Source organism: Chamaea fasciata, unplaced genomic scaffold (genome assembly GCF_029207755.1).
Source record: "Chamaea fasciata isolate MVZ Bird 193981 ecotype frontalis unplaced genomic scaffold, bChaFas1.0.hap1 SCAF_20, whole genome shotgun sequence".
Classification (NCBI taxonomy): domain Eukaryota; kingdom Metazoa; phylum Chordata; class Aves; order Passeriformes; family Sylviidae; genus Chamaea; species Chamaea fasciata.
Window position 1 is genome coordinate 2,040,281 of NW_027094105.1, and position 26,691 is coordinate 2,066,971.

General features: G+C 51.0%; 1 protein-coding gene across 16 annotated transcripts in view; it reads left to right on the forward strand.

Moving 5' to 3' along the window:
* EHMT1 (euchromatic histone lysine methyltransferase 1) overlaps nt 1-26,691 on the forward strand; it is a 119,744-nt gene that overhangs the window by 42,402 nt on the left and 50,651 nt on the right. For 5 of the 16 annotated variants that reach the window (XM_066201459.1, XM_066201463.1, XM_066201474.1 and 2 more), the window contains exons 1-3: nt 11,616-11,635; nt 13,240-13,327; nt 24,318-24,871. In XM_066201459.1, the coding sequence (XP_066057556.1) occupies nt 13,282-13,327; nt 24,318-24,871 (600 nt within the window). In that variant the 5' untranslated portion in view covers nt 11,616-11,635; nt 13,240-13,281. The other 11 variants (XM_066201462.1, XM_066201471.1, XM_066201466.1 and 8 more) reach the window with 9 other exon arrangements.

Consider the following 26,691-nt stretch of genomic DNA (forward strand, 5'->3'; position numbering starts at 1 on the left):
CGGCCATTTTCCCAGCCTGCTGCTGGCAGGGCGCTGCAGGATGGCTTTGCGCTGACAAATGGGGCCACTGTCCCCAAATAAACCAATAAAACGTTGGTCTGTGGAGCAGGGAGAGTGCTGGAAGCAGGAGCCTGCTTGATGTGCTGGGGGTAGAAAATGCTGGATTTAAAACCCTTCTCCAGCAAGGCTGTGTTTGTACTGTGGGAGCTCTTGATATGCCATAGCTGAATGAAGGGGAGAAATGGTGGATTTAGAGCTCCAAAATAGAAGGAGCTGTGGTTACTGTAAGTTAAAGCTGAAGGAATTATAATTGGGAACTGTTAGGAATACAGTATGTTCTAAATTACAGCTGTCTGGCCAATATGCTGCTAAATAAAGTTCTAGGATTGCCCCGTAAATGAAATATTCAATGCATATTCTTATCAAAACATAGCAACATCTCCCAGAGAGCTCACATCTCAATTGCTGTCCAAGAGGATCTTTTTTCTTTTCCTTTTTTTTTTTTTTTTCCTTTTTAGTGTGTACGATTTACTCAATGCAGCATCCCAGGGAACATTTCTTGTTTCCTATTAAGTAAAAACAATTTTCAACTCTGCTGGGTAAAAAGGGGGGCGGAAGGGAGGTGGCTTGGAAGCTTTGGGGCAATAAAACCAGGTTTTGAAAGACAGGGAAAGCTCTGATTCCAGAAGATGCATTAATGTCTGCCTGTTCTTTCAAAGCTGTCACCTGGGCCTGGAGATGGACATTGGAGGGTGCAGGGGATACTCAGTGTGTCCTGGGACGTTCTGATTAAGAAATGTTGTATATAACAAGTGAAGAGCAAAAGGAATGTTTGAATAGCATGTGGTGGAGCTGGAGAATGGTTTATAGCAGTGCAGAAACAATCAGGATTCCAGCAGAAATGCTCGTGTCATACCCAAAGTCCCTTCAGCTTTTGGGATTGCTTCTGAGGAGGCTGAAAGGGAGCATCAGATTTGATCAGTTGGAGGATCTGCAAGAAGAGGAGCCTCATGGAAAAAAGGAAATAAGGAGAACCCTCTGTAATTTACAGAGCTAAATATTGTTCTTCCCATAAAAAGAAAAGCCTCCCTTTGCCTCCCACTTGGGCTTCCCCTGCAAGGGAGCTGTGAAAATGCTGGACTTAATGGTGTCATTAAGCAAGAGCCCTGAGGAACCTGATGTCCTTTGTGAAGGGAGGTGTTTGTGCTGCTCCCTTCCTCCTAAAAATGTGGGAATTCTGAAAGGGATGTTCGAGCCTTCAATCAGAGAAGGGAGGCCGGAGAGCCGTGAAAATACCCTGTAATCTGTGGGCCCTGGCAGGAATATTTGGAAAGGGGGGTGTTGGGTGTGGTGGGAAGGCTGCTGGAGAGCCCTTGGGTTCAATAAAAGGCACAGCTTCTCGGAGCACGGGCCTGTTCTCATCCTCCATCATCAGCAAAACCTCTTCCACAGCCTGCCTGGAAAAAGGACTGTGACTGCTGGTGTGCAGCACCCGACCCCCACCAAGGGGGGACAGGGGGGTCCTGGGCAGGAGGCACCTCTCCCACTGCCAGTGGCTGTGCCCTGGAAGCTTCTTGCTCCTTTTGGATGACACAAATGTGAGGTTTCACTGACTGACACCCAGGCATCCCCCCTGGCAGGGATGCTGCTCCGGCGCCGATCGATCGCTTGACTCAAGTTGGCTGTTGAAGCATCTGCAGTGCCCTGATGAGCTCTGCTTTTCCCTTTTTGTTTCTAAACAGTGTTTAGTGCTTTCAAGGATGGCCATGAGATGTGAAAAGCGTCTCTGGTAGCATCTGCTCTCAGTGTATATTTAACCTCAGCAGTGAAAACATGTCTGGTGTGGAGATGCAGTGGGGAGGCTGTGGCTGTGCCGCCGTTCTCCAGCGTTATTTTATCTCAGAAAGGGAATGTTGACTGTGGTGGATCATTGACACTGCCTTTGTTAATATCTTCGTTTCTATTTCTGGGCTCTTAATGAAAGCTTGGTAATTTCATGCTGCAAGGAAGGGCAGCACGTCAGCTGTTTTAAAGCCATCTTTAGTTTGAAGTACAGTAATCTTTTGATGCGGTGGATAATGCAACTTTTCTCTGCATAGCCGGCGTTTGTTGCTTTTGTTTGGGGATTTTTGAATTTGTCTTTAAATGAGTTACCTCTACACCTCTCAGCAACTGAGAGGAAGGCCAGGAAAATCTCATTTTGTGTGTATTAAAACTTAAGATTCACATCAAACGAAAACCCGGTGGGTGAAAGAGCCATCCTTTCTTTTTACTGTCACCTCAAATACTCCTTGCCTGTGAATTTCAATCATCTCGATTTAGCCTTGTGTGTTTTAACTGTTTAGTAGTGAACCTTCTCCAGAGTGTGGAGAGGAAAACAACATCCTCATAGCCGAGGGAGATCCGAGGCAGCTCTCTTGCAGCTCTGCAGATGTGCCTGGCCACGGTGGAGAAAGAGCTGCTGGGACTGGAGGAAGCGTGGCCTGTGGGTGTTCGCAGCCTGGCAGAGCCGGCCGTGGCTGTCGTGCTGTGCTGAGGCCTGGGCTCGCTTGGCGCTGGGGCAGGGCAAACATCGTCCCCAGGCTCCTCCAAAGCTCCCGACGGATTTGGATGGCTTTTTCCTCCCTGCAGTGCAGGCTGCTCCCTGCCCTCCCCAGCTCCCTGTCACACATTACACTCCACTCGTCTTCACTGTAGTTTCTACTCTTAAAGAGAACTCTCTCTTAAGGAGGTTGCTCTCCTGTGCTCTCCTCTTTTGGAAAGCTGTTTTTCCTCAGGCCAAGAGCACGCGGGTGGTGCCACGGGGCCATGTCGGAGTTTCCTCTTCCTTCTGGCCTCTTCCCCGAGGTTGCCGGCCGCCCTCCTCCTGCTCGGGGGGAGGTTCTCCAGCCTGACACCCGGCTCCAGCAGCCTCCTGCTCCTGCCTCCGATAAATGCCAGTCTTCCTTGAATCCCTTCCAGCCGAGCTCTGCTTACAGATGTTCCTGCGAGCTGCTCTGGCAGTTTTACTGGGAGCCTGAGCAGATATGAAGGTTGCCAAGAGTTTATGCTTAATTGTGAAGTGGAACAGAGACAAACTACTTTTATTTTGAAGCTAAAATTTCTTCTGTTATCTTGCTGGCTGGGCCAGCAGTATTGTAGAGTTTGACATAAGCCGAGCTTAGAGCTCCTGCACCTCGTAGTGAACTATCCCTTCATTAGGGTGAGGATGAGGATGGATCCATGAGGATGTCCCTTCATTCCATTCCCCCCCGGCTCTTCCATGGCTGTGTTTGTGATACCCTTTCGAAGTCAGTTGTACCAGGTCAGGTTATTAGTCCCCAAAGCGAAAATGATCTCCTCTTCAGATCAGCAGTTCAGATCTCGAAGACACTGTCTTGGACACTGCTCACTGCATCAGTTTAACCCGTGTGCCTTCATCCCAGCTCTCAGAGGTCGGGGGCTTTGTTAAGCACAACAAAATCAGCCCGGGGACATCCCCAAGCAACTCACATCCCTCCCTGTCCCTCCTGCCTCTCCTTTTCCCACAGGCAAGTGCTACTCTTGAAGGCCACGAGACAGCACTGTGGTTTAAAAAGCTTTCTCTTTTTTTCAGGCGAGTGATCAGTTTTGAGGCCTGGCGCCCTGTCAGAAAGTTGACAGATGATCTGCATTACCGGTGCGTCCCCGGGATGCCCGGGATAATCGCGCTCCAATGGACGCCCTGGAGCCGGCAGGTTCTCTGTGAAATGGCTGCAGTGGAGGGAGCAGTGAAATGGGCTCTTCTGGGCATGCTCACTCTGTAGAGGGAGCTTTATCACATGAGCAGAAACTGAATCACTGCTCATGAGGATCTGGAATATGCAACTCTTGGAGTCTTCACCAGAAGAAGACAACAGCTGCCCGCAGGTACCGCAGGGTCCGTCCACCTCCCGTGCCTGGCGAGGCCCTGGCAGGGCAGGGCTGCGTCCTGCCGGGGAAGGAGAAGCCTTGGAGAGGAGGAGCAGAGGCCAGGGAAGCATGGCCGGGGTTGTTTGTTCATTTGTTTGGATATTCCTGCGTGCGGCCGCCCCGTGCGCGGGAGGGCAGGCGGGCTGGGGTGTCCCATCCTGCTGGGATGTCCCATCCTGCTGGGATGGCTGTTCCAAGGGCTCCGAGGGGCCTCAGCACCCGCCGGCAAACCTCGGGCTTTGTTTCCTTGTGCCTTTCATTTGTCTCCTGGGGTGGGGAGGCTCGCTTGGGGTTGGTTTGGTTTTGGGGTTGGTTTTGGGTTTTTTTGGTGTTTTTAGGATTTATTTGTGCTTTTTAAGTGTGAAGTTTCTGGAAAATTCTCCAAGGAGCCCTCCCTGCTTGTAGCTCTTAGAAGACAAAGGAGCAAAGTCTGGGGTGCTCGACCTGCTCGAAGACTGAACTTCTAAAGGGGAGGAGAGGGCCTGTGGCCACATGGCACCTCCTCGCTGGGTCTCTTTTGACAGCCTCTGCCTGTCCCTCACTTGGGTGGAGGCCAGAGCCAACAGTATTTTACCAGGAAGAAACAATCCTTTTTATTTTGGGGTGACTTCCTCCCCTCTCTCTTCTTCTTCTTTTTTTTTTTTTTTTTTCCTTCATAGTAGCAATCCAAGGAAACAGCTGATTAAAAGGAAACATCCCTGGTTGATTTCGTGGCAGGAGGTCCATGCTTGCAACATATTTTAAAACTCGGCCCCCCGGTTCTGCCCTTGCGATTTTTTTTTTTTTTTCTCTGTGATCTGTGTTACATGGAAGAACTCAGTTGATTGCAACAGACCTCGGTGAGATTTGGGATGGACACAGAAGATCCCAGGGCCCTGGAAGGCACGGACTCCCCTGCAGAGCACTGGCCTGAGCTTGCTGTGCTCCAGGGAGACCCTCAAAGCTGCAATGCAGACATAATATTGAATTTTCAATCAAGGAGCAGAATGTGAAGATGGCATTTAAAAGATTAGAGAGCTTACACAGGACAATCTGTGATGCCTAATCTAAATATCTGTCGTGTCTCCACTGGACTATAAATATGCTCGTTGTTCATCATCCAGAAGAAAAGGAAAAGGCACCAGAAGTCACGAGGAGAGAGATGAGATTTCTCTTCAACAGTGAAGAGCTGAGGCCTTGACCTGCTGCCTGAGCAGCTCCACCCAGGGAGAAAATGGGCTTTGAGCTTGATGAAGGCTGAGGAGACAACCAAAAACCCACTGAGGTGTGTGAGGTGTGCTCCTGTGTGGTGGTGACCAGGGTGACACCGGTGTGGCACCGGCCGAAAGCGCCCAACGCTGTGTCCCTGCCAGCTGGGGCCCTTTGGGAACGTCTGCAGAGACGCAGAAAAGCCTGACCTACTTTGGAGAGAGGAGAGCTGCCGAGGTCTGGGCTTGGCACCGCTGCTCAGCAAGGGTTAAGAGCCCCAAGTGGGGCCTTTGGGTCTTGGTTTTGTTCTGTCTCATGTATTTAACTGGCTCTGCAGTGCCAGCATGAGCTCTCACCCTCGTCCCAGAACACGTTTGGGTAGAACTAGGCTCTATGGCACACGTGGGGCGTATTCCTGCGGCTCAGCCTCTGTGAGACCAGCCGTGGGCAGGGGGCAGAGGCAGCTCCGTGACCTGGCTCCCGGGAGCTCTCCCATGTGGTGCCATCTCCTCAGGAAAGAGGATTGTGTGTGCCTCAGGCAAAGGCAGCCAGTTATTTTATTCAGGTAAACAAGGAGTTTTAAGGAGCTCCATTCTCCTGGCCAGCTGGTTTGGGGGAGGGCTGGCTTGGTTCCTGCTGCTGCTCTTTGTTTTCCTTTTGCTGCTTTTCCTGAAGTTTTTCCTTCTCGCCTTCCCGCTCGTGGAGCTGCGAGTGGTCGAGGAATGGAGGAATGGCCGCAGCGGGAGAGTGACCGTGTGTTGGGGTCAGCCCGAAGGCTCGGGGCACTGACGGCGTGTGCTCCCTGCTTGCAAGCCTTGGAGGACCATATGTTCCTACAGTGACATGGAATGTCGGTGATTTGGAAACGAATCCCTGAGTTTATACTCCTCAACTCCCATTTTCAGCCAGCTATTTTTTCTGACTCCGCTGAATTCAGAGTTTTGACGCCAACCCCTCTTTGCAGACCCTTACGGCCCCTCGTGTTTCCAGTGGGATTTGCCCCTCTTGTGCCCGTGTGAGCTCCTCGGTCTCTTGGGTGGAGGATACGTGTCTGGCTTTGCTGTAGGGTGGTGTTGGTCCTGGAGGGGGGCAGAGGAGGACGGCAGCCTGCCAGGATTTACAGTAGTCAGGAAAGCAGCAGGAGCGAAGCTCTCAAACTGTACAAGCTAATTGGAAAGCATCCATTAAAAAAAAGAAAAGGAAAATATAGAAGGGGAGAAAATGTTGAGCGAGCTTTTAAAAAACATCCTGGACTCCAACACGACAGCTTGCATCCTCCAAAGCAGGTGATTTATTTATGTTTTTTCTTCAGTCCCCATCAGGAGGGGGAAGGACGTGGAGAAGGGTCGAGGCAGTGGGGGTTAAGAAGTTCTGACGTGCAAGTGTCCTCCCTGCAACGCTGCCATACTGTGCCTGAGCAGCACTGTGGCTCTTGCAAAGGAAGCTTTTCACAACTTGTCCTTGTTCCAAGGATGAGGAAACCTCCAGCTCTTCTGGCATTTTCTCTCTGTCATAAGTCAGAGCTGCTTTCACCTGTGAAGTATGATCAGCACAGACAGGGAGAGGGCTGGAATGGAGCGGGGCTCTGAGCAACCTTGCAAGGCTTTTCATGGAGTTCTTGGTGTTAAATGAGGAACATTTCCCCTCCTCCTCTCCTCGTTTTCCTGTGTGCCTGCAAAAATACTCTGGTTTGCATTTAAAGGAGAAAACTCTGTGTGCTGGGACTAAGCCAACTTGTTTATTTAAGGGAAATACCATATTTCCAACCCCTTCTCTCACAGAGGAAGGCTCGGCAGAGGATGGCAGACTGGGCTGGGGATTATATTTTTAGGTGACATCAAAGCACAGTTGTGATTCGAAGAAGCTAAAAATCATGGCTGGCACTTCGCATCGAGCCCCGCGAGTTCCTCCTCCCCACAGCCCCCACAGGGGTTAACCTCTCCCTCCAAAGCAGGTGGATCTTCACCTAAATCGAGGAGGAAAAAAGGGGAAAAAAGAGACAAAAACCATCAGAAAAAAAAAAACAAACAAAACTACAACAAACCCACCACCATCACCCCCAAGGCTTTCACTTTCCCATGCTTTCAGCGTTTGCCTTTCCCCAGGGGGGTGTTTGTGGCGGGGGCCGGGGCTCCGGGCAGGGGCACGGGCCCCGTGTCGCTGTCAAAAGATGGCAGGTCCGTGTGTCCGTAAACAATGCGGTTATGAAATGGCAGCACGGCCGCGCTGAGCATGCTCGGGAGCTGCCTGTAGGGGGAGGCGAGCCAGAAAGATGATCTAATTCCGTGCAATTCTTGGGATTGAAGGAAAAGACCAGGCTCCACTCTTAATGACAGAGCAGAAAAACCAGGCCCCACGCCGGGGACGAAGCCCGTAGGCCATGGAGGAGAGGGTGTGAGGATCTCCCACCTCCAGGACTTCGGGTGCTGGGCAGCGCTGTGTCGCTTTCTCGCCCTCCAGCAGAGTAAGGCCTTGGTGAGGTTTTGCTGTAGTTATTAGAGGGACAGGCCCGAGGGTGCAAGGTTTATGATAATGATTATTTTCATTATTATTTTGTCTTTTTTTTTCTCCCCCTTTCTCCCCGTCCGCTTTCCCGGCTCGCAGGCACCGCTGTCTCGCTGCTTGGCCGCTCCATGGCTGGAGGTGACCCAGGTGGAGGTGGTGTGGGCAGCTCAGCCAGGTCCTCGTGGTCCCACGGGAACCCACGAGGGGCTTCCCTCCTCTGCTGCCCCATGTGCCCTTTGGCTGGGCCCCATGGGGATGGGCAGGGGGACGGGGACCTGCTCCGCTGGCTGCGGTGCTTTGGGGCGGGAGGAAGAGGAGCGCGGAGGCTGAAGAGGTACCTGAGCCTCGTTGATGGGGACGAGCTGCCTCCCGGCTCCCCTGGAACCTGCTTTCTCCAGGCTCCACTTGATGCTCTGGTTTTGTCCTGGCTCAGCCAGTTCCTGGGGACTGGGTGTTTCTGAAATGGCTGGTTTGCTTTTGCTAGAGATAGTGATGAATCTTGGTCTTCGTTTTAGGGTTTTCTTCCCCCCCTCCCCTCCCGGGGGCTAGGAGAAGGCAGGCAGCAGCTGGACTCCTTGCTACCCTCAGCCCGTGGAAGGAGGGGACGCCTTTGTCTGCTCTGGATTTACATTTGCCTGCACACACAAGTTGCACTGGCTTTAACTCTACTGGGATGCAGCTAGATGGGCCTGGAAGCAGTGAGGAAGTGTAAATCGATCTCCCCTTTCCAGGAGGGCACGGGCTCTGCAGACCCCCCTTGCCTGAAGCCTGCACGCCGTCGTGGAATGCCTTGGCTTGGGAGAAGTCACTTTAAGTCCTGTTGTGTTTCATGCACGTGTCTCCGTGTTCCCAGCTGTTGCATGCAGGGACTTGCACCTCTTTCTGTGCTTTCCCCCCTTCTCGGGGAGTTGACGTGTGCAGCTGGAATGGGAGAGAGGACATGGGGGTTGAGAAGGAAATGTTTCTTTTCTATGGAGAAGAGTCTGGATGAAAGGATTTCAGGAGACAAAAGAATTGCAAAGGATTTGATTTGGGAGCAAACTTCAGGCTGAGGGCAGTGCTTGTTGTGAGCTGCAGATAAAATTCCATGTTCACATGATTGCATGAGGCTTATAAGGAAGTGGCCTTAGCTGGAAAAAAAAGGAGCTTTGAGACTGGTGACTGCTTTGTAGGCCAGGTATGCTGATGGTTGTGTTTCCTTCCTTCTCCAGATCAAATGCTTCTGTTGTTTGTAATGACAGGCCCGTGGTCAGCGTCCCCACGAGCCTTGAGCCCAGGCCTTGCCCAAGCACAGTGCTGAGATCTGAAATGAGCAGCTCTCCTGCCTACAAAAGAAACACACTCTTTCTAGAAACGTTCTCTTAATCATTACTTCCTATATAATTAACTACAAAATGTTTGTCTTCTCTTCGAGGCAAAGGTTATTATGAGCAGGCTGGTTTGGGTTGCGTTATTTTAATTTTTTTTTTAAGAGAAGGAGGGAAAAAATGAGTGAATAAGAATCTGCCGCTGCTGGGGTTGCATCATTTGTTGAGAGATTTGCCTCTGCTTTGCTCTGGCGTTGCTGCAGCCCTCGTTTTCCTGGCTGGTGGGAGCATTCCCTGGGGCTGTGTCCTGAGTGGGCTCTGGTGTCACCTCGGAGGGCTTGGTGACCAGCTGGAGGCTTCCAGGCAGGATCAGTGCTGTCCATCCCGCAGAGGTGTTGGTGCATCCGCTGCCCCGGATGGGAACAGGCACTTTGAGGGGTCTCCTGCTGCCAGCCCTCTTCCAGATGGACCTGCTGTGTGTGCACAGCTCTGCACACAGGAACGCTGCTGCCAAGCCTCAGGTTCCTAGACCGTTGATTTTTAAGACATAAAAAAAAAAAAAGAGAAAAAAAAAAAAAAAAGACCCTGGTGAAGGTAGACATCTTGGCACCTCAGCCTGCGCTCCTTCCCGGGCTGCCGGGAGAGCAGAGAGCTCGGGCTCATGATGTAACTCAGGTCCCTTGGGCTCGGTAAGCTGCAATATGTTGGAGTTTTGCTGTGCATGTGTTGTCTTTGCCTATAAAACCTGTTTGGACCTTTGCAAAGGGCACCCGGATGGCTGATGAAAATACCAAGGAGAGGAGGCTGTGAAAGCTCTTTCTGTGTTTCCCAGCTTTGTTCTTTCTCTTTTCTTTCTTTGCCTTTTTTTTTTTTTTTTTTCTCTTTGGTGGGCCTTTTTTGCTTTTTTGGTTTTTTGGGGTGTTTTTTTTGTGTTTGTTTGTTTTAAAGGCACCAGTGTAGTTTGTAGCCATCATCCGTTTGGAAATGCTGCAGAGCCTTTCCTTGGCGGGTCTGACCTGTCTTCCATCCCCTCCAAAGACCTCATGGAGGAGAGGAAGCTTGTTTTCTTGTAAACAGAGGCAGAGAGGAGGAAAAAACTAAACCAGCAGTAGCTCCTTTGCTTTGCTCCTCATGGCTCTTAAAGCCCTTTCAAAGACCCAATGAGTCTTTCTTCAGATGCACTAATTTTTTCTACCCTTTGAAATCTAAACATTAATGGTTGGCGGGACGGGGGCCGGGGGGGGGGCAAGCATGCTTCGTGGCTGGTGGTGTGTGCTCTTTATGGAGGTTCTCCAGCCACGGATGGTTAATAATCAGTCTGGGGTGGGCGAGGGAATGGAGGCAGGCGGCTGCGGGCAAGGGGGAAAGGAGGAAAAAAAATAAATGGAGCGAGTGAGACTTTTATTGTGAAGCAGCGTGTGCTTGGCAGTTGGCTTTGTTGGGACTGCTGCAAGAGCAGACATTTCTCGGCGGGGAGGGTGGGTATAGGATTTCCCTGCCAATCGGGAGCGGACGGATGGGGCATGGGGAGGGTGAGCAGAAAGGGAAGTTTGCTCTGGATTTAAGGGAGGGGAGGGCAAAAAGACCCAACACACACACACACACACACACAAGCTGGAGGTATTGACACTTGCGGTGAAGTTGGTGCTAGGTTGGCTGGGTGGAGCTGGGTGGGAATGAATGGTGCTGGGTGCCCCATGGGTGCCCCTGGGTGCTGGGTGCTGATGGAGCAAGGATGGGAGAGCGCTGGCCTGGGGGGACGAGGCTTCCAGCGCTTTGCAGGGGTTTCCTGTAGCTTCCTTCTCATCAAAATGCTTCAAAATTCACAGTTGGCTTTTGATTTTATTTTTATGGTTTTATTTTCTACCTTGATGCCGAGTTTTTTTGTTGGGAAGTTGTAACGTCGTCGCCTCTGCCGGTGAGGGTTTTGTATCTGAGGTAGGAAGCAGGAGAGCCTGTGAGATGCCACCTCAGCCAGCCTGGCCTTGGCACCCAGCTTTTGTTCTCTCCAAGGACAAAAGTGATGGTTTCTCTCTTGGAGTTGGGAGTTCTGCTTTGAGAGCTGGGCAGGCAGCTCTGAGCTGCTGGTGACTGCAGCGAGCAGGGAGGGTGGTCAGGTTCTCCTGGAGCCCAGGGTTCCTGCAGTGGCTTTTCTTCATGGGCGAGCAGCAGCAACGCCTCTGTGGAAGGGAGAGCGTGGGTGGTGTGTGGAGTGAGGGCACTGCTTAGAAAATACAGAAAAACTTAGGCTCAGATGGCTAAGAATGGCCCCTGGAAATCCTGGGGCTTCTTGCATGAGTCAGTGGAGTAGCAGGAATATCAAGACCTCTCCTTGTTGCAACAAAGGTTGAGAAAACAAACTGGTCCCTGTTCGACTGACTGAGGCTCTTTATTTGCTGCTGGTGCCTGTGGCCAGGGCCTGGGTGCCCCTGGCTGTGGTGGGAGCCAGGGGTGCCCTCGAGCACTCTGAGCTCTCTTTGCTCAAGTCTTGCAGCAGGATAATCCATGAGAAAAACCGAGGTTATTCCCAGTTTACAAGAGGTCTGACTAGAGGAGAGGTAGGGTTTACGGGCTCACATTTGCAGCAAGGGTATATATTACTGGCTCAGCAAACAAATAAATAAAACAGCTGCTCTATGTTCAGAGTCTGGGCTGTGTTTTATGGTCATTTCTCAATGGAAGCTGTTGGCCAGTGTCTGCTGAAGGTAGGTTCTGTGTCAGGCTGGGCTGAGCTGAGCTTTCCAATGCTCACAGCAGCTTTTTGGTCTGTGGCTGGAGATCTGAAGGTGCTGTGCTCAGAGCATGAGTTCCCGGTGCTGAGAGCACTGAGATGTGGCTGGGTTTGTGTCTGATTGTGCTCGGGGCAGGTTGGGGACAGGCAGAGACAGGCAGCCACCCACGGCCTCTGTCCTGTGCTGCAGGAGCCATCCTTGCAGTGCCCTTAGATGTGTCTCCCTCCTTCCCTTGGTGTGTGTCTGTGCCATGGTGGATTTGGGTGCAGGACAGGGTGATCCTGGCGGGATCTGGGGCTGGAGGAGCCCTGTGTGGGGCATTGCACTGAGTTCACCAGCCTGGCAGGTGACAGCAGCAGCAGCACCAAAGGCCATCTCCCCTGGCAGCTCTGGACAATCGCACACGGGCACGGGCGAGCTGCTGGGGAGGGTTGGGAGCTGCCACACCGAGCTCCGAGCGTGTCTCATCCCCCTCACTCGCTTTAAGGGAGGTGGGCAGGTTGTTTTTCTTTCTTTATCACCCAGCGTGCTTTAAACCCTGCGATTTGCATGGCTGCAGGCACCATCTGCTCCCCGTGCTGGCCTACAGCGGTTGGCTTGACCTACGCTTATTCTTGTGCCGCGGCGCCGGCAGCGCCCGCTGAACCCGGCCCCGACCTCCAGCTCTGCAGGGCACTCCCCATCTCTGCTCCACACCAGTTCTCTCCTTAAACACAGCTCTGGCAAAGACCCTTCCTAGTTCTTTTTTATTATTATTTTTAATACGATTTTCCTTCTGGTTTGTTTGGGTTCTTGGTTGGTTTTTTGTTTTGGTTTTTTTTGGTCTTGCTACTTCAAAATAGAAAGAGAAAGAGGAGGTATTAAGGCTGCAAACCTGAGCTAACAACGTGATGCCAGGAGTGTGAAAGGCAGAGGAGATGAGCAGGTGTTCCCTTTGTACATATATTTATTTTTTTTTTTAAAGAGGGGAGAAAAAGAAAAATTGCTTTCTATAGAATTAAAAATAGAGCTCATTAACTTTAATAAACATGGATGTTATGAATGAGGAGTTAGCTGTAGCTGACCGATGGTTTGCATTTTTGGATGTTCCTTTGAATGAGCTACAAAAAAAAAAAACAAACCAACCAAGCCACCAAGAGCACATGGGCTGGAAATGTTGGTAACTGAGGTGGTAGTGAGAAGTGTGATAGATCTGCCTGCCCCACCCAAAGCCTAAAAAGTTTTGGGGGAGTCAGAGTCGCCTCCTCGAGATGCCTTTCACGCAGATGGACTCAGCAGCATTCCCAGGCACGTTGCACTGGGAAAATCTGTCTGGCTGCATCCCACCCAGAGCTGGGAGGTGCCAGCCCCGGGCACAGCCTGGAGCCCCGGTGCTCCTCGGGCTGTCAGCTGGGGCCAGCCCTGCCGTGTTTTATCTGTGACCTGTGCCTTGGTGGCAGCTTCCTGGCAGCCTTTATTTTGCAGAGGGAGGTTTGGCTGTGCTGTAAACAGGATGTGTCCATGATTGTCTCTTCTTTTGAATGCGCCGTGTGTCTGAGCTCAACCCTGATATTTCTGATTTTTCTCCCCCACCATAGCGAGCAGTGCTGAGTAAGGGAGAGCCAAGGAAAGACGGCTGCATGAAGACTGAGCTGCTGAAAGACATCACCAACAACAAAGAGGAAGGTGAGCACCTGCCCTGGTTGAGGGTCAGAGCTGGCTTGTGAGGTGGGCACGTGATGGGGATAAAACTGGGGGCCTGGAGATGTGCTCAGTGCCCCCAGCACCTCAGGTGTGCTCCCACAAACACAGGCTCCCTTCTCCTGGGTTTATTCTCAGCAGGGCTCTCCCACTGAAGATGTAGATTTGCTTTTCAGTCCATCCCTCACCACTCCCCTGAAGAAGGAGATCTAATTTTCACTTCTGCCTTAGTGTGAAGTACACAGGAGTTACTTTGAACTTCCTGTGTGTGAGTGGTTTTAGCTGAACTCTGATCCATCCCCACGCTGACTTTTTCCTCCCTCTAGGAACGTTGACTTTCTGTTTTGCTGTGGGTTTCTCTGTTGCTTGTTGTTGCAGAGCAGTTGCAGAGCCCCAATGGCTGCAGGGTGGCTGGAGGGGTCAGACACCCCACACCTCATGGCTCCTCTGGGTTCTGCAGCTTTTACTGTGCAGGGTGCAGCACAGCTTCGATTGACAAAGTCTTTTCCTGCAGGGTTGTCTGAGTTACATGCACACAAATCTAAGGGCTTAATAAATGTGTCAGTGGGATTAGGGAAAAAAAAAAAAAACAACCCACCACCCTTTATCTTTCCCCAACTCCCTCCTTTCTTTCCATGGTTTTATTATTCCTGGACTAGTTACTTCACATAGCTCTTCAGGGATTTGGTATATTTTTGTTCTCCTTTCCATAATAGAGCATTAGGAAAGCACTGAACTGGCCCCATTGAAATCCCTACTCTTATCTAGAAGCAAAATTTTGGACTTAATTCAGTTGTGTGTGAGCACATCATTGCTTTTTCTTTCTTTTCTGTCCAGCATAATGTTTTGTCAAGCTGCTCTAGTTAGAGAGTAAAGCTCAGAACAGGCAGAAATACTGAATGCTGTGTCAGGTGCTTGGATATTAACTGGGAGCACAGGAATCCTGCTGCCAGCAGTGGGGACCTCTGGTCTGGGCAGAGCAGAGACAAAGTCTGAGTTGTCATGAGGTGCCAGTGGAAGCAACGTTGTACTGCTCTGGAGGAAACTCACTTTGATCCCTTGCCTTTCTTAGCTCAGGATTGTAAAGCTTGTCTCTGTAGCTCTGGGTTGATCTTATGGTGTCAAGAATCTGTGGAGGTAAAAAATCCAAAAGGAGGGTGGGAAGAGACATTTCTGTGCCTCTTGACTGATTTTGACTTGGAGCAAATGCTGTGTCAGAAGGCAGCTGAGAGCCCTCCCTGTGCAGGAACGACCTCGAGGCTTCACAAGGTGCTGAAATTCCAACCACTCCAGTCCATTGTCCGGCTCTGTTCGCTGGGAAAGGAGGCTCCAAATGTGAGTCTCCGTTCTTCTGGAATGTTCAGAACGTGTCCTTGCCTCCCCAGGCACACCACGAGTGTCACAGCCCATGGTGTGTGTGGTGCTGTGCTGGGACATTGTCCCTGGCTCCCCAGCTGGGATCCTGGGAGGATCATCACCACCAGAACATTGGGTCACAGCCCAAAAGCCTGTTAATAACAGTGTTTAGTGCTGGCACAGAATTCACATTTTTGACTGTTGCATGCACATGAAATCATTCCAGCAGACTTGCAGGATGGCATGGAATAGTTTCTTTGAGCCCAGTTTCCTGGCTTGGGGATGGAGCTGGGATGTGTGGACTGGAAAAGCACCCTGAGGTCTCAGCTTTCTCTCCTCAAGTTTTCTTGAATGGTCATTTCCCTTTAGTGAGGAGGATGATGCTGTTGAGTATCTCTGTCAGTGGCACAAACACAGGGTTAGTTTGGGCTGCTGAGGGTGTGACTGACCCTGCTCTGGATTGTGTTCCCTTTGGGAAAACCCCCTGGCAGGTAACCTGTCGTATTAAACCTGCCATCTGAACTTCCAGAGGCTTGAAGATCCAAAGGCTGACTAAAAGGTGCTGTTTGGGCTAAAAGCTTACTGTGAATTGCTCTGTTTTCCCCTCTTTTCACTCCCCCCTGACTCAGAAAGGTGCTGATGCTGGAGGCAGGTCATTGGAATTGTGTTGGCACATCCCATAGCTCCACTGCTGCCTCTGAATGGCCTTGCACCAGTTCCACCTCTGCACACACTTGAGCTGTGCCTGAGTCCAAGACAAGATTTTCCAAGACAGGAAATTCAGGTAGCTTGAAGCCTTGGCTGATGTTTAGGGGCTGACCCCGAGCAAGGCCTGTCAGCTGCAGTGGTGCCTGTGAGCTCTGCCTGCCTCCAGCACTGATGAGCATCATCACCTTGGAGACCTCCATGAAGATCTCCTGCTGCAGGGGAGGCTCCTGCTCTGCTGGGGCAGTAGCTGAGCTGCCCCAGTTCGTAATCACAGAACCACAGACTGGTTTGGGCTGGAAGAGACCTCAAAGCTCATCCTCATTCCACCCCCTGCCATGGGCAGGGACACCTTCTGTAGACCAGGGTGCTCCAAGCCCCATTCATCCTGGCCCTCACTGATGTGCTGCTTTGAGGCAGTGGACCTTTCCTGGTGGTCCTCAGCCTTCGTTTGGGACATCTCAGCAGCTGGGGGTGGGTTGTTGGTGTTTGGAATGGGGTGGGTGCTCTCAGGGAGCATCCTGAGGCCCTTGGGTGGGCAGTTGTGGTCTCCTCAAGAGGGAGGTGTTCCCACCTGGGCTGTCCTCTTCTGCCTTCATCCTGATAAAGAGACATAATTGAACTCTAAATGTGGCATGTCTTTGTAGGAACAAGCTCTTTGCATGTTCCAGCACTTTTATTTCCAGTGCTGGGGGTGAGTCTCAGCCTGTGGAAGTTGTTCACTAGGCTCAGTGTCCCTGTCTGTGTAAAATTGCTCAACGCAGATAGAAAAAAGCTGTGGATGAGGCTGTTTTGTGGTCCGTGGGAAATGTTCCAGTTCACTTTTACGTGTGGATGTCAGCTTAGGTCCATACTTCCCTTTGACAGGGTGGGGAAGGGAGCAGGGAGATGGGAGATGAGTGGAAAAAAAAGCTTTTATTAGGCCATATTGTCTTTAGTCTGACTCAGAGAGAAACTATTAAAAAGTGGTTTCTTTGCAAGAATTGCCAGTGAATTCAGCTCTTCTCATGTGCTTTGCTCCCAGCTCTGCGTCTCCCTTGACCTTTCAAGGCAAACCACTCCTTTTCTGATTCCCCAAGCCCAGGGGTGGAAAGTTCCAGTAAAGCAGCAGCAGCACAAAGGAGCAGGAATGGGTGTTGGGAATGAAATTGTCCATATGCTCTGGTGTTTCTGAGCCTTCACCCAAGGCAGCTGCCTTACAAGAGCCGCCGTGGTGGAGCCTAGTGCTGGGTGAGACCTACACAGTCACTGCTCTCAGATAAACTTCAGCCTGCTTTGAGAGACTGTCAGGGGTTTAAACTCCTGGAGGGGCCTTTTTTCCCCCCTTTTTCTCCCTCTCATTGCAGCTAGGAAGCTGCTGTGAGCACAGGAAGTGCTGCTTTCCACTGAGCAGCTGCAGCCTTTGCATTCCCAGGTGCAGGGATGGCAGCTTGAAAGGAGGGAAGGACTAATCTGCTCTCCTCAGGTACTTGGCACTGGGATCCCCTGCTGAGGCTGACAGCAGGAGGCCAGGCAGAGCAAAGGGATGCTTCAGGATTTTCCATGTTCACCCAGCTGTGCACCAAGCACTCCCGGGTTTTGGGAGCCTTGCTCCAGGGAGGATGTGCCTGTGGCAGCCCTGGCGCAGGAGCATCCCTTGCACACAGCTGGGCTCGGGCCTTGTGGCTGTGACACCACGGCCCCATCCCATGGCAAAGGGGTGAAGGAGTTTCCTGGAGGCTCTGAGTCATTCAACTGTTGAGCCAGTTTAGCTGTTAATGTTCAAACTGTGTCCTGGGGGTTAGGAGGGCCAAGGGAATGCTGGAAAGCATTTTGGGGTGGCCAGCAGGTCAGGGGAGATGATCCTTCCCTTCTACTCGACCACATCTGGAGTTTTAGGTTCAATTCTGGTCTTTATGGTTCAAGAAAGACAAGGAGCTGCTGGAGAGGGTCCAGCAGAGGCCACAAAAGTGTTTAGGGGTCTGGAGCGTCTCTCACATGAGGAGAGACTGCAGGAGCTGGGTCTGGTTAGTCTGGAGCAGAGAAGTCTCAGAGGGGCTCTGATTAATGCACATGAATATCTCCAAGGGGTGTCAGGGGATGGTGCCAGGCTCTGTTCTGTGGTTCTAGTGACAGGACAGGGAGCAATGGCCATGAACTAAAACACAAGAAGTTCCACCTCAGCACGAGAAAGGTAGAAAGAGCTCTGGATTGGGTGCCCAGGGAGGGTGTGGAGTCTCCCTCTCTGGAGACATTCCAAACCCACCTGGACGTGTTCCTGTGTCACCTGCTTCATGGAGCAATGACATCTGTGGGCTGCGACATCACCCATCTTCACAAGGGGCTGGGGGGAAGAAGAGACCATCAATAACTCACCCCAGAGAGGAACTTCTGCCTGAAAACACATTGGTCTGCATTTCTTGGCTTCAAAATGCTCTGCTTTTTGGCCTCAATCCCAGAATCCCAGACTGGTTTGGGTTGGAAGGGACCTTAAGGATGATCCAGTTCCAACCCTGTGCCATGGGCAGTGATGCCATCGTGGGTCAGGTGCTCAGGGCTCCTCCCAGCCCTCAGTGATGGAGGGAGTGCTTTCCTTCCCAATGGATTCAGGGTCTCCAGCTGCCACCTCTCCCTCCTCTGTGTGGTTTCAGCCCCACCGTCTTCATCCCTCTGATGGCAGCTGGGCTCTTCTCTGCTTGGCAGTTTTCCTTTTTGTTGGAGCTGGAGGAGGAACAGGGGAAGGAACTGCTGTAGCACAAAGATGAAAAGCAGGTGCTTTTCTCACTTTTATCCAGCAGGACAGTTGGGTATTGAATCAAAGGCCGTGGGATCTGTGGTGTTTTAAGGATGATCTGCACAGTGGTTAAGGTAGAACATCTGTGAGATGTGTGTGTATAAATACAGCTGGATGCACTTCTTGGCCTGCACTTCCAAATCCTGAGCTTTTCCTTTAAGCTCTGTCTTTGCTTAGTTCATTTAAGCTAAGTTCATTTAAGCCCTGTCTTTGATTAAACGTTTCTCTTGCAGCAGCTGAAGCCTCTTGGCTCTGCCTGGGCTCTGTGCTGAGGGCTCTGGAAATGCATGGAAAATCCCACGGGCAGGGAGGGTGTTTTGCCTCCACCAGTTCTCAGCACCAAGATGCTCAGAAAAATGTGTAAAAATTCCAGATAAGATAGTAGTGCATTTGTTGCAGAATATATTTTGATTTCTATTTCTTTTCTTTTCCACTCTCTTTTCCCTCCGGCCTGGTGGCTGCAGTTTGGCCTGGAGCACAAGGGCTCCCAACATTTCCGTATTTTTATTTAGTTTCACTGAGCAGTGAACTCCAAACTCTAAAAAGACATTTCAAACTTTATTTTTTTTTCAGAGCATTGTCAAAGTAATACTGAGTTTTGCATTGATACCTGGCCTTCCTCAGATGGGAAGTTTCTGTGGGTGCTTGTCCCCTTGGGTCCCCGCAGGGGTGATTGTGTCCCCTCTGGCTGTGGCCAGGCTGGCTGCTGGGGACAGTAACACATCTGTTAGACAGCCTCTGCCCACAGATCAGTTTTGGCAGGCTGGACCCAGCTCTGGTGAGCTCCAGGGCAGGACTGGAGCCAGGTCTGGCTCTGCTGAAAGGGCTGGAAACCCCGGCAGGCAAAGACAGCGAAGAGGAACTGATGTCTGGGCTGGGAGAGCAGAGGTGGCTTTAATTTTGCCTAATTTAGGGGGGTTTTTTTTGAAGTTATCATTCTAATTCTGAATTAATCCAGCTGGTTTCTGCTTAGACATGGTAGCAGGAAGGTTGGACATGGTCCAGGCAGGGGTGAGTGTCTAAAGTCAGCCTGTGCTGCTTTTGAGCTGTAGCTTCTCTCAGTTGGTTGCAGTGGTGGCCTGGGGACCCCTGGAGCCTGAGATGCCTTTTAGACACCTAAAATGAGAGGAGGTGGTCTCATCCTGGCTTAGCTTCTCCCCTACTTTCATCAGAGTCTGTTTTCTTCGGGGAATTTTAATTCCATTTTGAACAACTGTGATGTTCTGGGACAAAACCATGAGCCTGACCCTTCTGCCTGAGCCAGGGGAGGGCTGGGAGCTCTGCAGTGCACTCAGGGAGTTGTTAATTCAGAGGAGGGGTTTAAATTTGTTATTGGGTATTCTTTGCCACGTGGAGTCACAGGGATGATGGAATAGCCCACCTTCCTGAGTCTTCAATTCCTTGTGTTACTAAAATGTACCCAGCCCCTAAATAACATGTTTTTACTGAAGTTTGTGCCAGCTTGGTATCAACTTCAAATAGCACTGGTAAGTCTCTTGGGCACGTTACCTGGGTTTTAAATGAATCCAAGCTCAGATGGGCATTCAGGCAGTGTTGGGGTCCATGGGAGAAGCTTTTCCTGCTGCATCTGGCATTGGGGATGCCTAAAGGAGCTTTGAAAAGACTGGGATACTTCTAATTGATAAGGTTACACTTCATGGATGTAGGCCAGAACTTCCTACCTTTTATTTCTTTTTGATTAAGGAAAGGATGGTTGTAGATTACAGAACAGCGAGCAAGTTGGAGAGTAAACTGAATGTGGAGAAAACCTCGTTTTGGCCTACTTAGAGGGGATGAATGCTGTGAAGTCACAAAGTTTTAGAGAAATACCAACTTTAGTTTTATAATTCCCTTGCACTTGCAGCACGGGAGCAGAAAAGCTGCTGAACAGTGTTTTCAAGGGGAGAGCTCACTGCCAGGAGGTGTATTTGAAATGAGGATTTTAGCAGGTTTTCAGTGAGGCTTTTTTTGGGAATGAAGAAGGGGGGATGAAAAGGTCACGTCAGGAAGAAGTGTTTCTTTAGGTGTCTGGAGCTGTTGAAGAGCTTCTGTGGACTGTTTGATTCAGTATTGTCGTTGTGAGGCTCCTGCTGGCTCTGGTTTGTGTTCCCATCCCTGTCTGTGGGCCAGAGTTCAGCAGGGTGTGAAATATGTTGAGTTGTGCCTATTCAGCAGTGCTTGCAGGTGTCCTTGGTGAACCTGGGATGGCAACTCCTGTTTTCCTGTCACCAGATCAGGTGTCTTGGATGGGAAAACCCGACCAGCTCACTTGAATTGCTGTACAAATTGTGATGCTGCTCTTGACATAAACTGATTCTCCATGGGCAGCTCTTGGTGTTCGAAATGGGGATGATGGGCTGGTGCTTCTTGCAGGAGCCCAGAGCTGTGCAGCAGCTCAGCGTGTAGAAAACAATTCCATTCCAAACTGTTCTTGGGTTTGTTTCAGTGCTGCCAGAAGAGGGGATGGCAGAATGGAGGGGGTTTTACCCCGGAGAAAGGGAGGATCCTGCTTGCAGTGTCTCAGGTTTGTTGGAGGCTGGAGGGAAACATGGTTTCTCTTCCTGCTCACTCTTTGGCCTCTGCTGTGAAATTCCATCTCTCTGTTTCATCAAATCTCTGCTCACACAGGTTTGGGAGGCTGCTGCCACTTCCACAGTCAATCAGATAGCATTTCACAATAAGGGAAATAAGTGTGTGTGTGTGTGAGATTTTAATTTTAGCTTCATGGATTTTTCATAAAGCCCGTGATGCTTTCTGGAGTAATGCAGTTACTTTTTCCCTGGAGCAGTGCTCTAATTCACGTTGTTTTAGTTGCTTTCATGGCAGGTAGAGCAATTCTTGCCCTCTGCTTACTCAGTTTATCTCATAGTCAGCCACTGAAGTTATTTGACTGTTCTGGTGGGAGAACGCAGTGTTTAAATCAACAAATATTGAAGGCTTCATTCAGCCAGGTGCCTAAAGCTGAGCTCTAGAAACCTCCAGCTGTGGTTAGAGAGCTTATTTTTTGTTGCTTTTCTTTTTTCTCCTGGCACTGACTTTGCTGCAGTAATTGCTTAAATGGCCTTTTAAAGACCCTGAATGCAGAGAGAGAAACAAGAATTGAAAGAATAAAGGCATAGTTGTGGCTCCCTCTGCCCACAGCTTTTCAAATAGTTAAATAAAACAGAGAAAAAAGGAGCACTTAATCTTCTCCCAAAGTTATTGCTATCAAAACCAAACCCTTCGTGCCTCTGTCTGTACACAGGGAGGTCTGGGTGGTGTGAGAGGGAGCAGGTGGAGGTGATAACTTTGAATCCTGCATGGAGAACCCTCAGTCACTGCTCCTGCAGGTGAGGTTTGTGTCTCTGTGTGCTCCAGAGAGCACTGGGGAGCAGTTTGGGGATGTTTTGGAGCTCTCCCTGGAGGCTGTGAGCCAGCAGAGCCCACATGGGAGGCAGTCCCAGGCTGGGTTACCTGGAATTAGGGGGAAGGGATCTCCCAGTGCAGTGTCTCCTCAGGAAAAATGGCCAGAGCTGGTCCCCAGGGCAGAGTGACCCCTCAGGGTTTGGAGAGACCTTCCAGATACACCTGGAAAGATGCTTTGTGCCCAACATCTGTGGCTTTCAGCTGGAAATCAGGAGCATCAGAGAGACTGTCCCCCTCTTAATTGATGGGCAGTCTGAGGCTGGAGGGGGCAGATGCTGCAGGAGGTCTTTGAGAAGCCCTGGGCAGAGCCTGGTGTGAGCTCAGCACTGACCATGTGTCCAGGCAGAGGCTGGACTGGATGCTTCACGTGTACTGACCAGGCCTAAGAAGGCTTTTAGTTTGCTGGAAATGTCTTCACATCTCAGATGGGCACCAAAAGCCAGGAAGTTTAGGGGATAATAAGGTTGTTTGAGATACTGGAATGCATCACTTTTGGAATCCAGAGCTGCCAGTGCTGTTTGGGCAGGAATTGTACCCAAATCTTCCAGGTCAATGCAGTGGGAAGGAGATAATAAATATCAGGGAAAGGTTCTTCCCCCAGAGGGTGCTGGGCACTGCCCAGGCTCCCCAGGGAATGGGCACGGCCCCGAGGCTGCCAGAGCTCCAGGAGCCTTTGGACAGCGCGGCCAGGGATGCCCAGGGTGGGATTGGTGGGGAGTCTGTGCAGGGACAGGGGCAGGGCTGGGTGATCCTGTGGCTCCTTTCCAGCTCAGGATAATCAGTGATTCCATTATTAAGATGGACTAAACAAATCCATTTAAAAAGTGTAAGAAAAGGGGGAGATTTTTTTTACCCCCAGTGGAAATGGAAAGAGAATTTGGGTGGGTTTTAGGAAGAGCTGTTCTGGTGGGCTGGGTGGTGCTGGGTCTCCTCCCTGCTGACCTTTGCAGGGAGCTGCCTGTGCTTGGAGCTGGGCTTTGCACAGTCGGCTCAGGCACACTGGACTTGTCATCCCAGGATCCTGGTGGTCCTTCGTGTGTTAGCCTGGCACCAGGTTCTTGCCAGGTCAGAAGAGACATTTGTGAAGCAGCTGAGGGAGCTGGGAAAGGGGCTGAGCCTGGAGAAAAGGAGGCTCTGGGGGGACCTTGTGGCTCTGCACAACTCCCTGACAGGAGGGGACAGCCGGGGGGGCTGGGCTCTGCTCCAGGGAACAGGGGCAGGAGGAGAGGGAACGGCCTCAGGCTGGGCCTGGGGAGGTTCAGGGTGGACACCAGCAGGAATTTCTTCATTGGAGGTTTGGAGTCCCCATCCCTGGAGGTGTCCAAGGAACACCTGGATGTGGCACTGAGTGCTCTGGGCTGGGGACAAGGTGGGATTGGTCACAGGTTAGACTCGATGGTCTTGGAGGTTTTTCCAGCCTTGATCCTGGGACTCAGAATGTTGTTTTCCTTGCCTGTGAGGGCAGTGTGAGATGAGGTGCTGATAGCCTGTGGCCTGGCTGTTCCTCCAGCGTGACTCCAGGCTCTTTGGATCCTGTAGGTGAAAATTGCTTTCATGGGAGCTGGTTTGAATCAATCCCCCCTGCTCTGACAGACCTCTCCCTGTACTTCTTGTGTTGCTTTTCATAACTGTCTGGTCTCTGGAAGGAAAACAAGCCAAGGAATCCCTAACAGCAGGTTGATGTAATCATTGCAGGGAGCGTGCCAGTGAATTGTTATCACTCCTGGTTGCCTGGGGAGCTGCTGGGTTGTCATGTCAGAAACTTTCTGCAAGTACATGACATTCATAGTCGGATTTTTTTCAGCTTGGATTTGAAATCTTTGATGGGACAAAGTCGTTGATGGAGGAGGAGGGAAATGTTTGGAAGGGAAGGAAAAGGGATGTTTTGTATGGGCATTGTTGTGGGTGAGCTTTGTCGGGCTGCAAAAACCTTGCTGCATTTGAATCATGGAATTATTTCAGTCTAGAAATGCATTTACCACGCATCACTCCTTTGTTTACTCCTCCTGTTACCTCTGAAATGACACCATGAATCCTGGTCCTGTTGTGCTTTGTTGTGCTGAGAGAGCCAATTCCCACTGAACAGCAATCCCAGGAGAGCTGGGATAGCCAGGGAGTTACTCCTTGTGATGTTCCCTGGAGCAGCAGAGCCCTGATGGGGACATTTGGCTGCTGGGCTGTGTGTGTGCCACGAAAGCTCACTGGGACAGCCCTAGCAGCAAAGCTTTTCCATGTCAGACTGGCTTTGGGAAGGGCTTTGCCAGAGATCCGGATGCAAGATGGGGCAGAGTTTTGTTTGCCAGGTGAGCTGTTGACATATGGTCCAATAAATGCAGTTATTGGACAAGCCAGAGATAATATTTACCTTGAAAAACCCGTTGTTGGGAATAAATGGCCACATCTGCAGCAGGGAGAAATGCGAGTAAGTGCACTGCTATCACCTGGGCCACCCACCCCAAATGTCACCGTGTGAGGATCCAGGAGGGCCGGGCAGGTGGGTTAGGGGACAACCTGACACTCAGTGCTGTGCTTTAGTTGATGTAGTGGTGTTTCATCCATGGTTGGATGATCTTGGAGGTCTTTCCCAACCCTAGATATTCTGGGATTCTGTGATTTACATCCAGCAGGGTGCTGGAGGAGAGGGTTTCTCTTACACTGGGAGTAACTGCACCTTCCCTTGGGAGTTTCAGTGCCACTTGTGACCCTTTTCTCCTCTCTTGCTCCCTCTCCCTGCAGGGTTTAATGCCATGGCTGCGGATGAAAGCGCTACAGAAAAGCAAGTGGGGGAACCAAAAATGGCAGTGGACGGCGAGACCAACGGTTCCTGTGAGCACAGCGAGGGTGGGGGCCACCCAAACCCAGCGAAAAACACTCAGGACAACACGAAAGTGAGCCAGCAGGACTCTACTACTAAATTAAATAGGATAGCAGAGAACGGCATCTCGGAGCGGGACGGCGAGCCTGGGAAGCAAAACCACCTGAAAGCAAATGACTTCACACAGACTTCTGTCACAGGGAGCAATGGATATATCCTAACCAAGCAGATGGCACAGGAGCAGCCTCTAAGGACTACCAGCTTTGCTTCTCTCACTGGCCACGCTGCAAAAACGCTGCCTGGAGGAGCAGGCAAAGGCAGGACTGTGGGGTCCTTTGCCCAGCTCCAGGGCACCATGCCAGGCAAGCTCGGGGAGGGCAGTAAGGACACGGATGCTAAACGAGGCCCCGCTGCTAACGCTGAAGTCAAGGTGCACCGAGCACGGAAGACAATGCCTAAACCCACGCCCAGCCTGGTAATGTACCTGCCCAGCACAGGCCTTGCTCTTGCCTTTCTCTGGGGGTGTCAGGGGCTCCTGGCTGCGTGGCAACACGTGGTGGTCAGAGCTAGCCTGCTGAGCAGATTGGTTTTTTGTTGTGTTTTTTAATTTTTTAATCTATCTATCTATCTGTCTATCTATTAATTTTTTCTCTTCCTACAGACAGAGATGTTAAAATAGATGGTCACATGGCCACCACCAGCTCCTGTCCCCAGCGTGTTTCTAAATATATGATTGATCAATTGCCTCCTCCAACAGATCTATGTGAGACACTAAATGGCCTTTCTCTCATGGCTCCATTGCTCATCAGCCTCTGCTGACATGCAGAGCTGCTTGTGAAACAAATTAGATTTCTTCTAAGGTCAGCCCAAAGGAAATTAGGCATAGCATGTAAACTTGAGGCTCCTCCTAAGCTCAGAAGCTGTCAAGGAGCTGATGTGTGAGGCAGCTTGATTGGATTGCTGTAGGAATCATTTTAGGGCTGAAACAGATGATGATTTCTCTCCATGTCATTGGGAAATGTTCTCTCCAGAATCCTTAGGGGTGGTTTTGCCATCACTTAATAAAGCGGTGCCCTGCTTTTTGTTTTTGGAGGCGTAAGGAGACGTCATTTGGTGCATTCATGTCACAGTGGGGAGGACAGAAATGGGCCTTTCTTTGTCGTGGGACAAGTTTGGATATTTTTTTGGTTCTTTGCCAGAGGTAGGGAATAGATCCTGCAACAGGCAGATCTCCACTATAAGCAGTTGGTTTTCATCCCTGTGATGCTTTATATGACTACAGTGAGCTGGATCCTCTCATTGTGCTGTGTCTGAGGGTGGAGGGAGACTGGCCTTTAGGACAAGGAAAGGATTAGTCCTGGGAGTCATTCCCAGAAATGCATGGAAGCTGCTGCAGCTCTGTCAAGGTTGGTGGAATGCACTGGTGCTGTGACCCAGCAGATCCAAAGGGGCCCTCAGCTGTCCCATTCATGTCAGCAGGGCAGTGGTGACATGTGAAGGGCTCAGAGCTGGGAGTCCCTGTGGTCTGGAGCAGGGAATGAGAGAGAAGAAAGGGAAAAGAGAGGGGTGGCAGCTGGCCAGCCCCAGATGGGGAAGGGCCCCTTGGCTGTGGCACCACCTGTGCCTCCGGAAGCAGCTGGGAGTCCAGAGAGCACAGCAGGATCACAGACCTGTGGGCACCAGGCTGGGGAGAGGGGCAGGAGCCACACCTGCCTGCCAGGATTTCCAGCCAGCCCCCCAGAGCGCTCATTTCCCCTCTGCCTTTCCCTGGCTGCCTTGGAATTCTCTGCTCTCACCCCTGATGTTTCCTGGCCTGCCCAGGGGAGCCCAGCTGCCATCAATCTCCCATCAGGATGTCTCTTACCCAAGGAAGGCTTTGCAGCCCACTCTAATCCAGCCCCCAGTTGTGCCCTGGAATTAGGCTGGGCAAAGCCCCAGACCCTTGTGGAACTGAACACAGAGAGAGATCCTGTGGGGCTGAGCAACTGAAAGAGGCAGTTCCCTCCTAAAAGGCGACTGCTAGGTTGCGAGGGAGTGTTTCCCTCATTCATATTTTATGATACATCAGAAGAATATTTCTATTCAGCCCCTTGGGCTTCAAGGTTTGTCTCTGGGAGGTGCCACGTGGTGTTTGGGAGTTCTGGGACACAGCTCACTGGGGTGGTGCTGGTGATCCTTCTTGGCTCACACGACAAAAGCAGCTTCGAAAAACCAAAGCCCGCACTGGTTGGGCTGCTCTAGAAAGGACAAAGCCTGTCCTCAGCTCCTCTGGCCATTTGCCTTGGGTTTAAAACA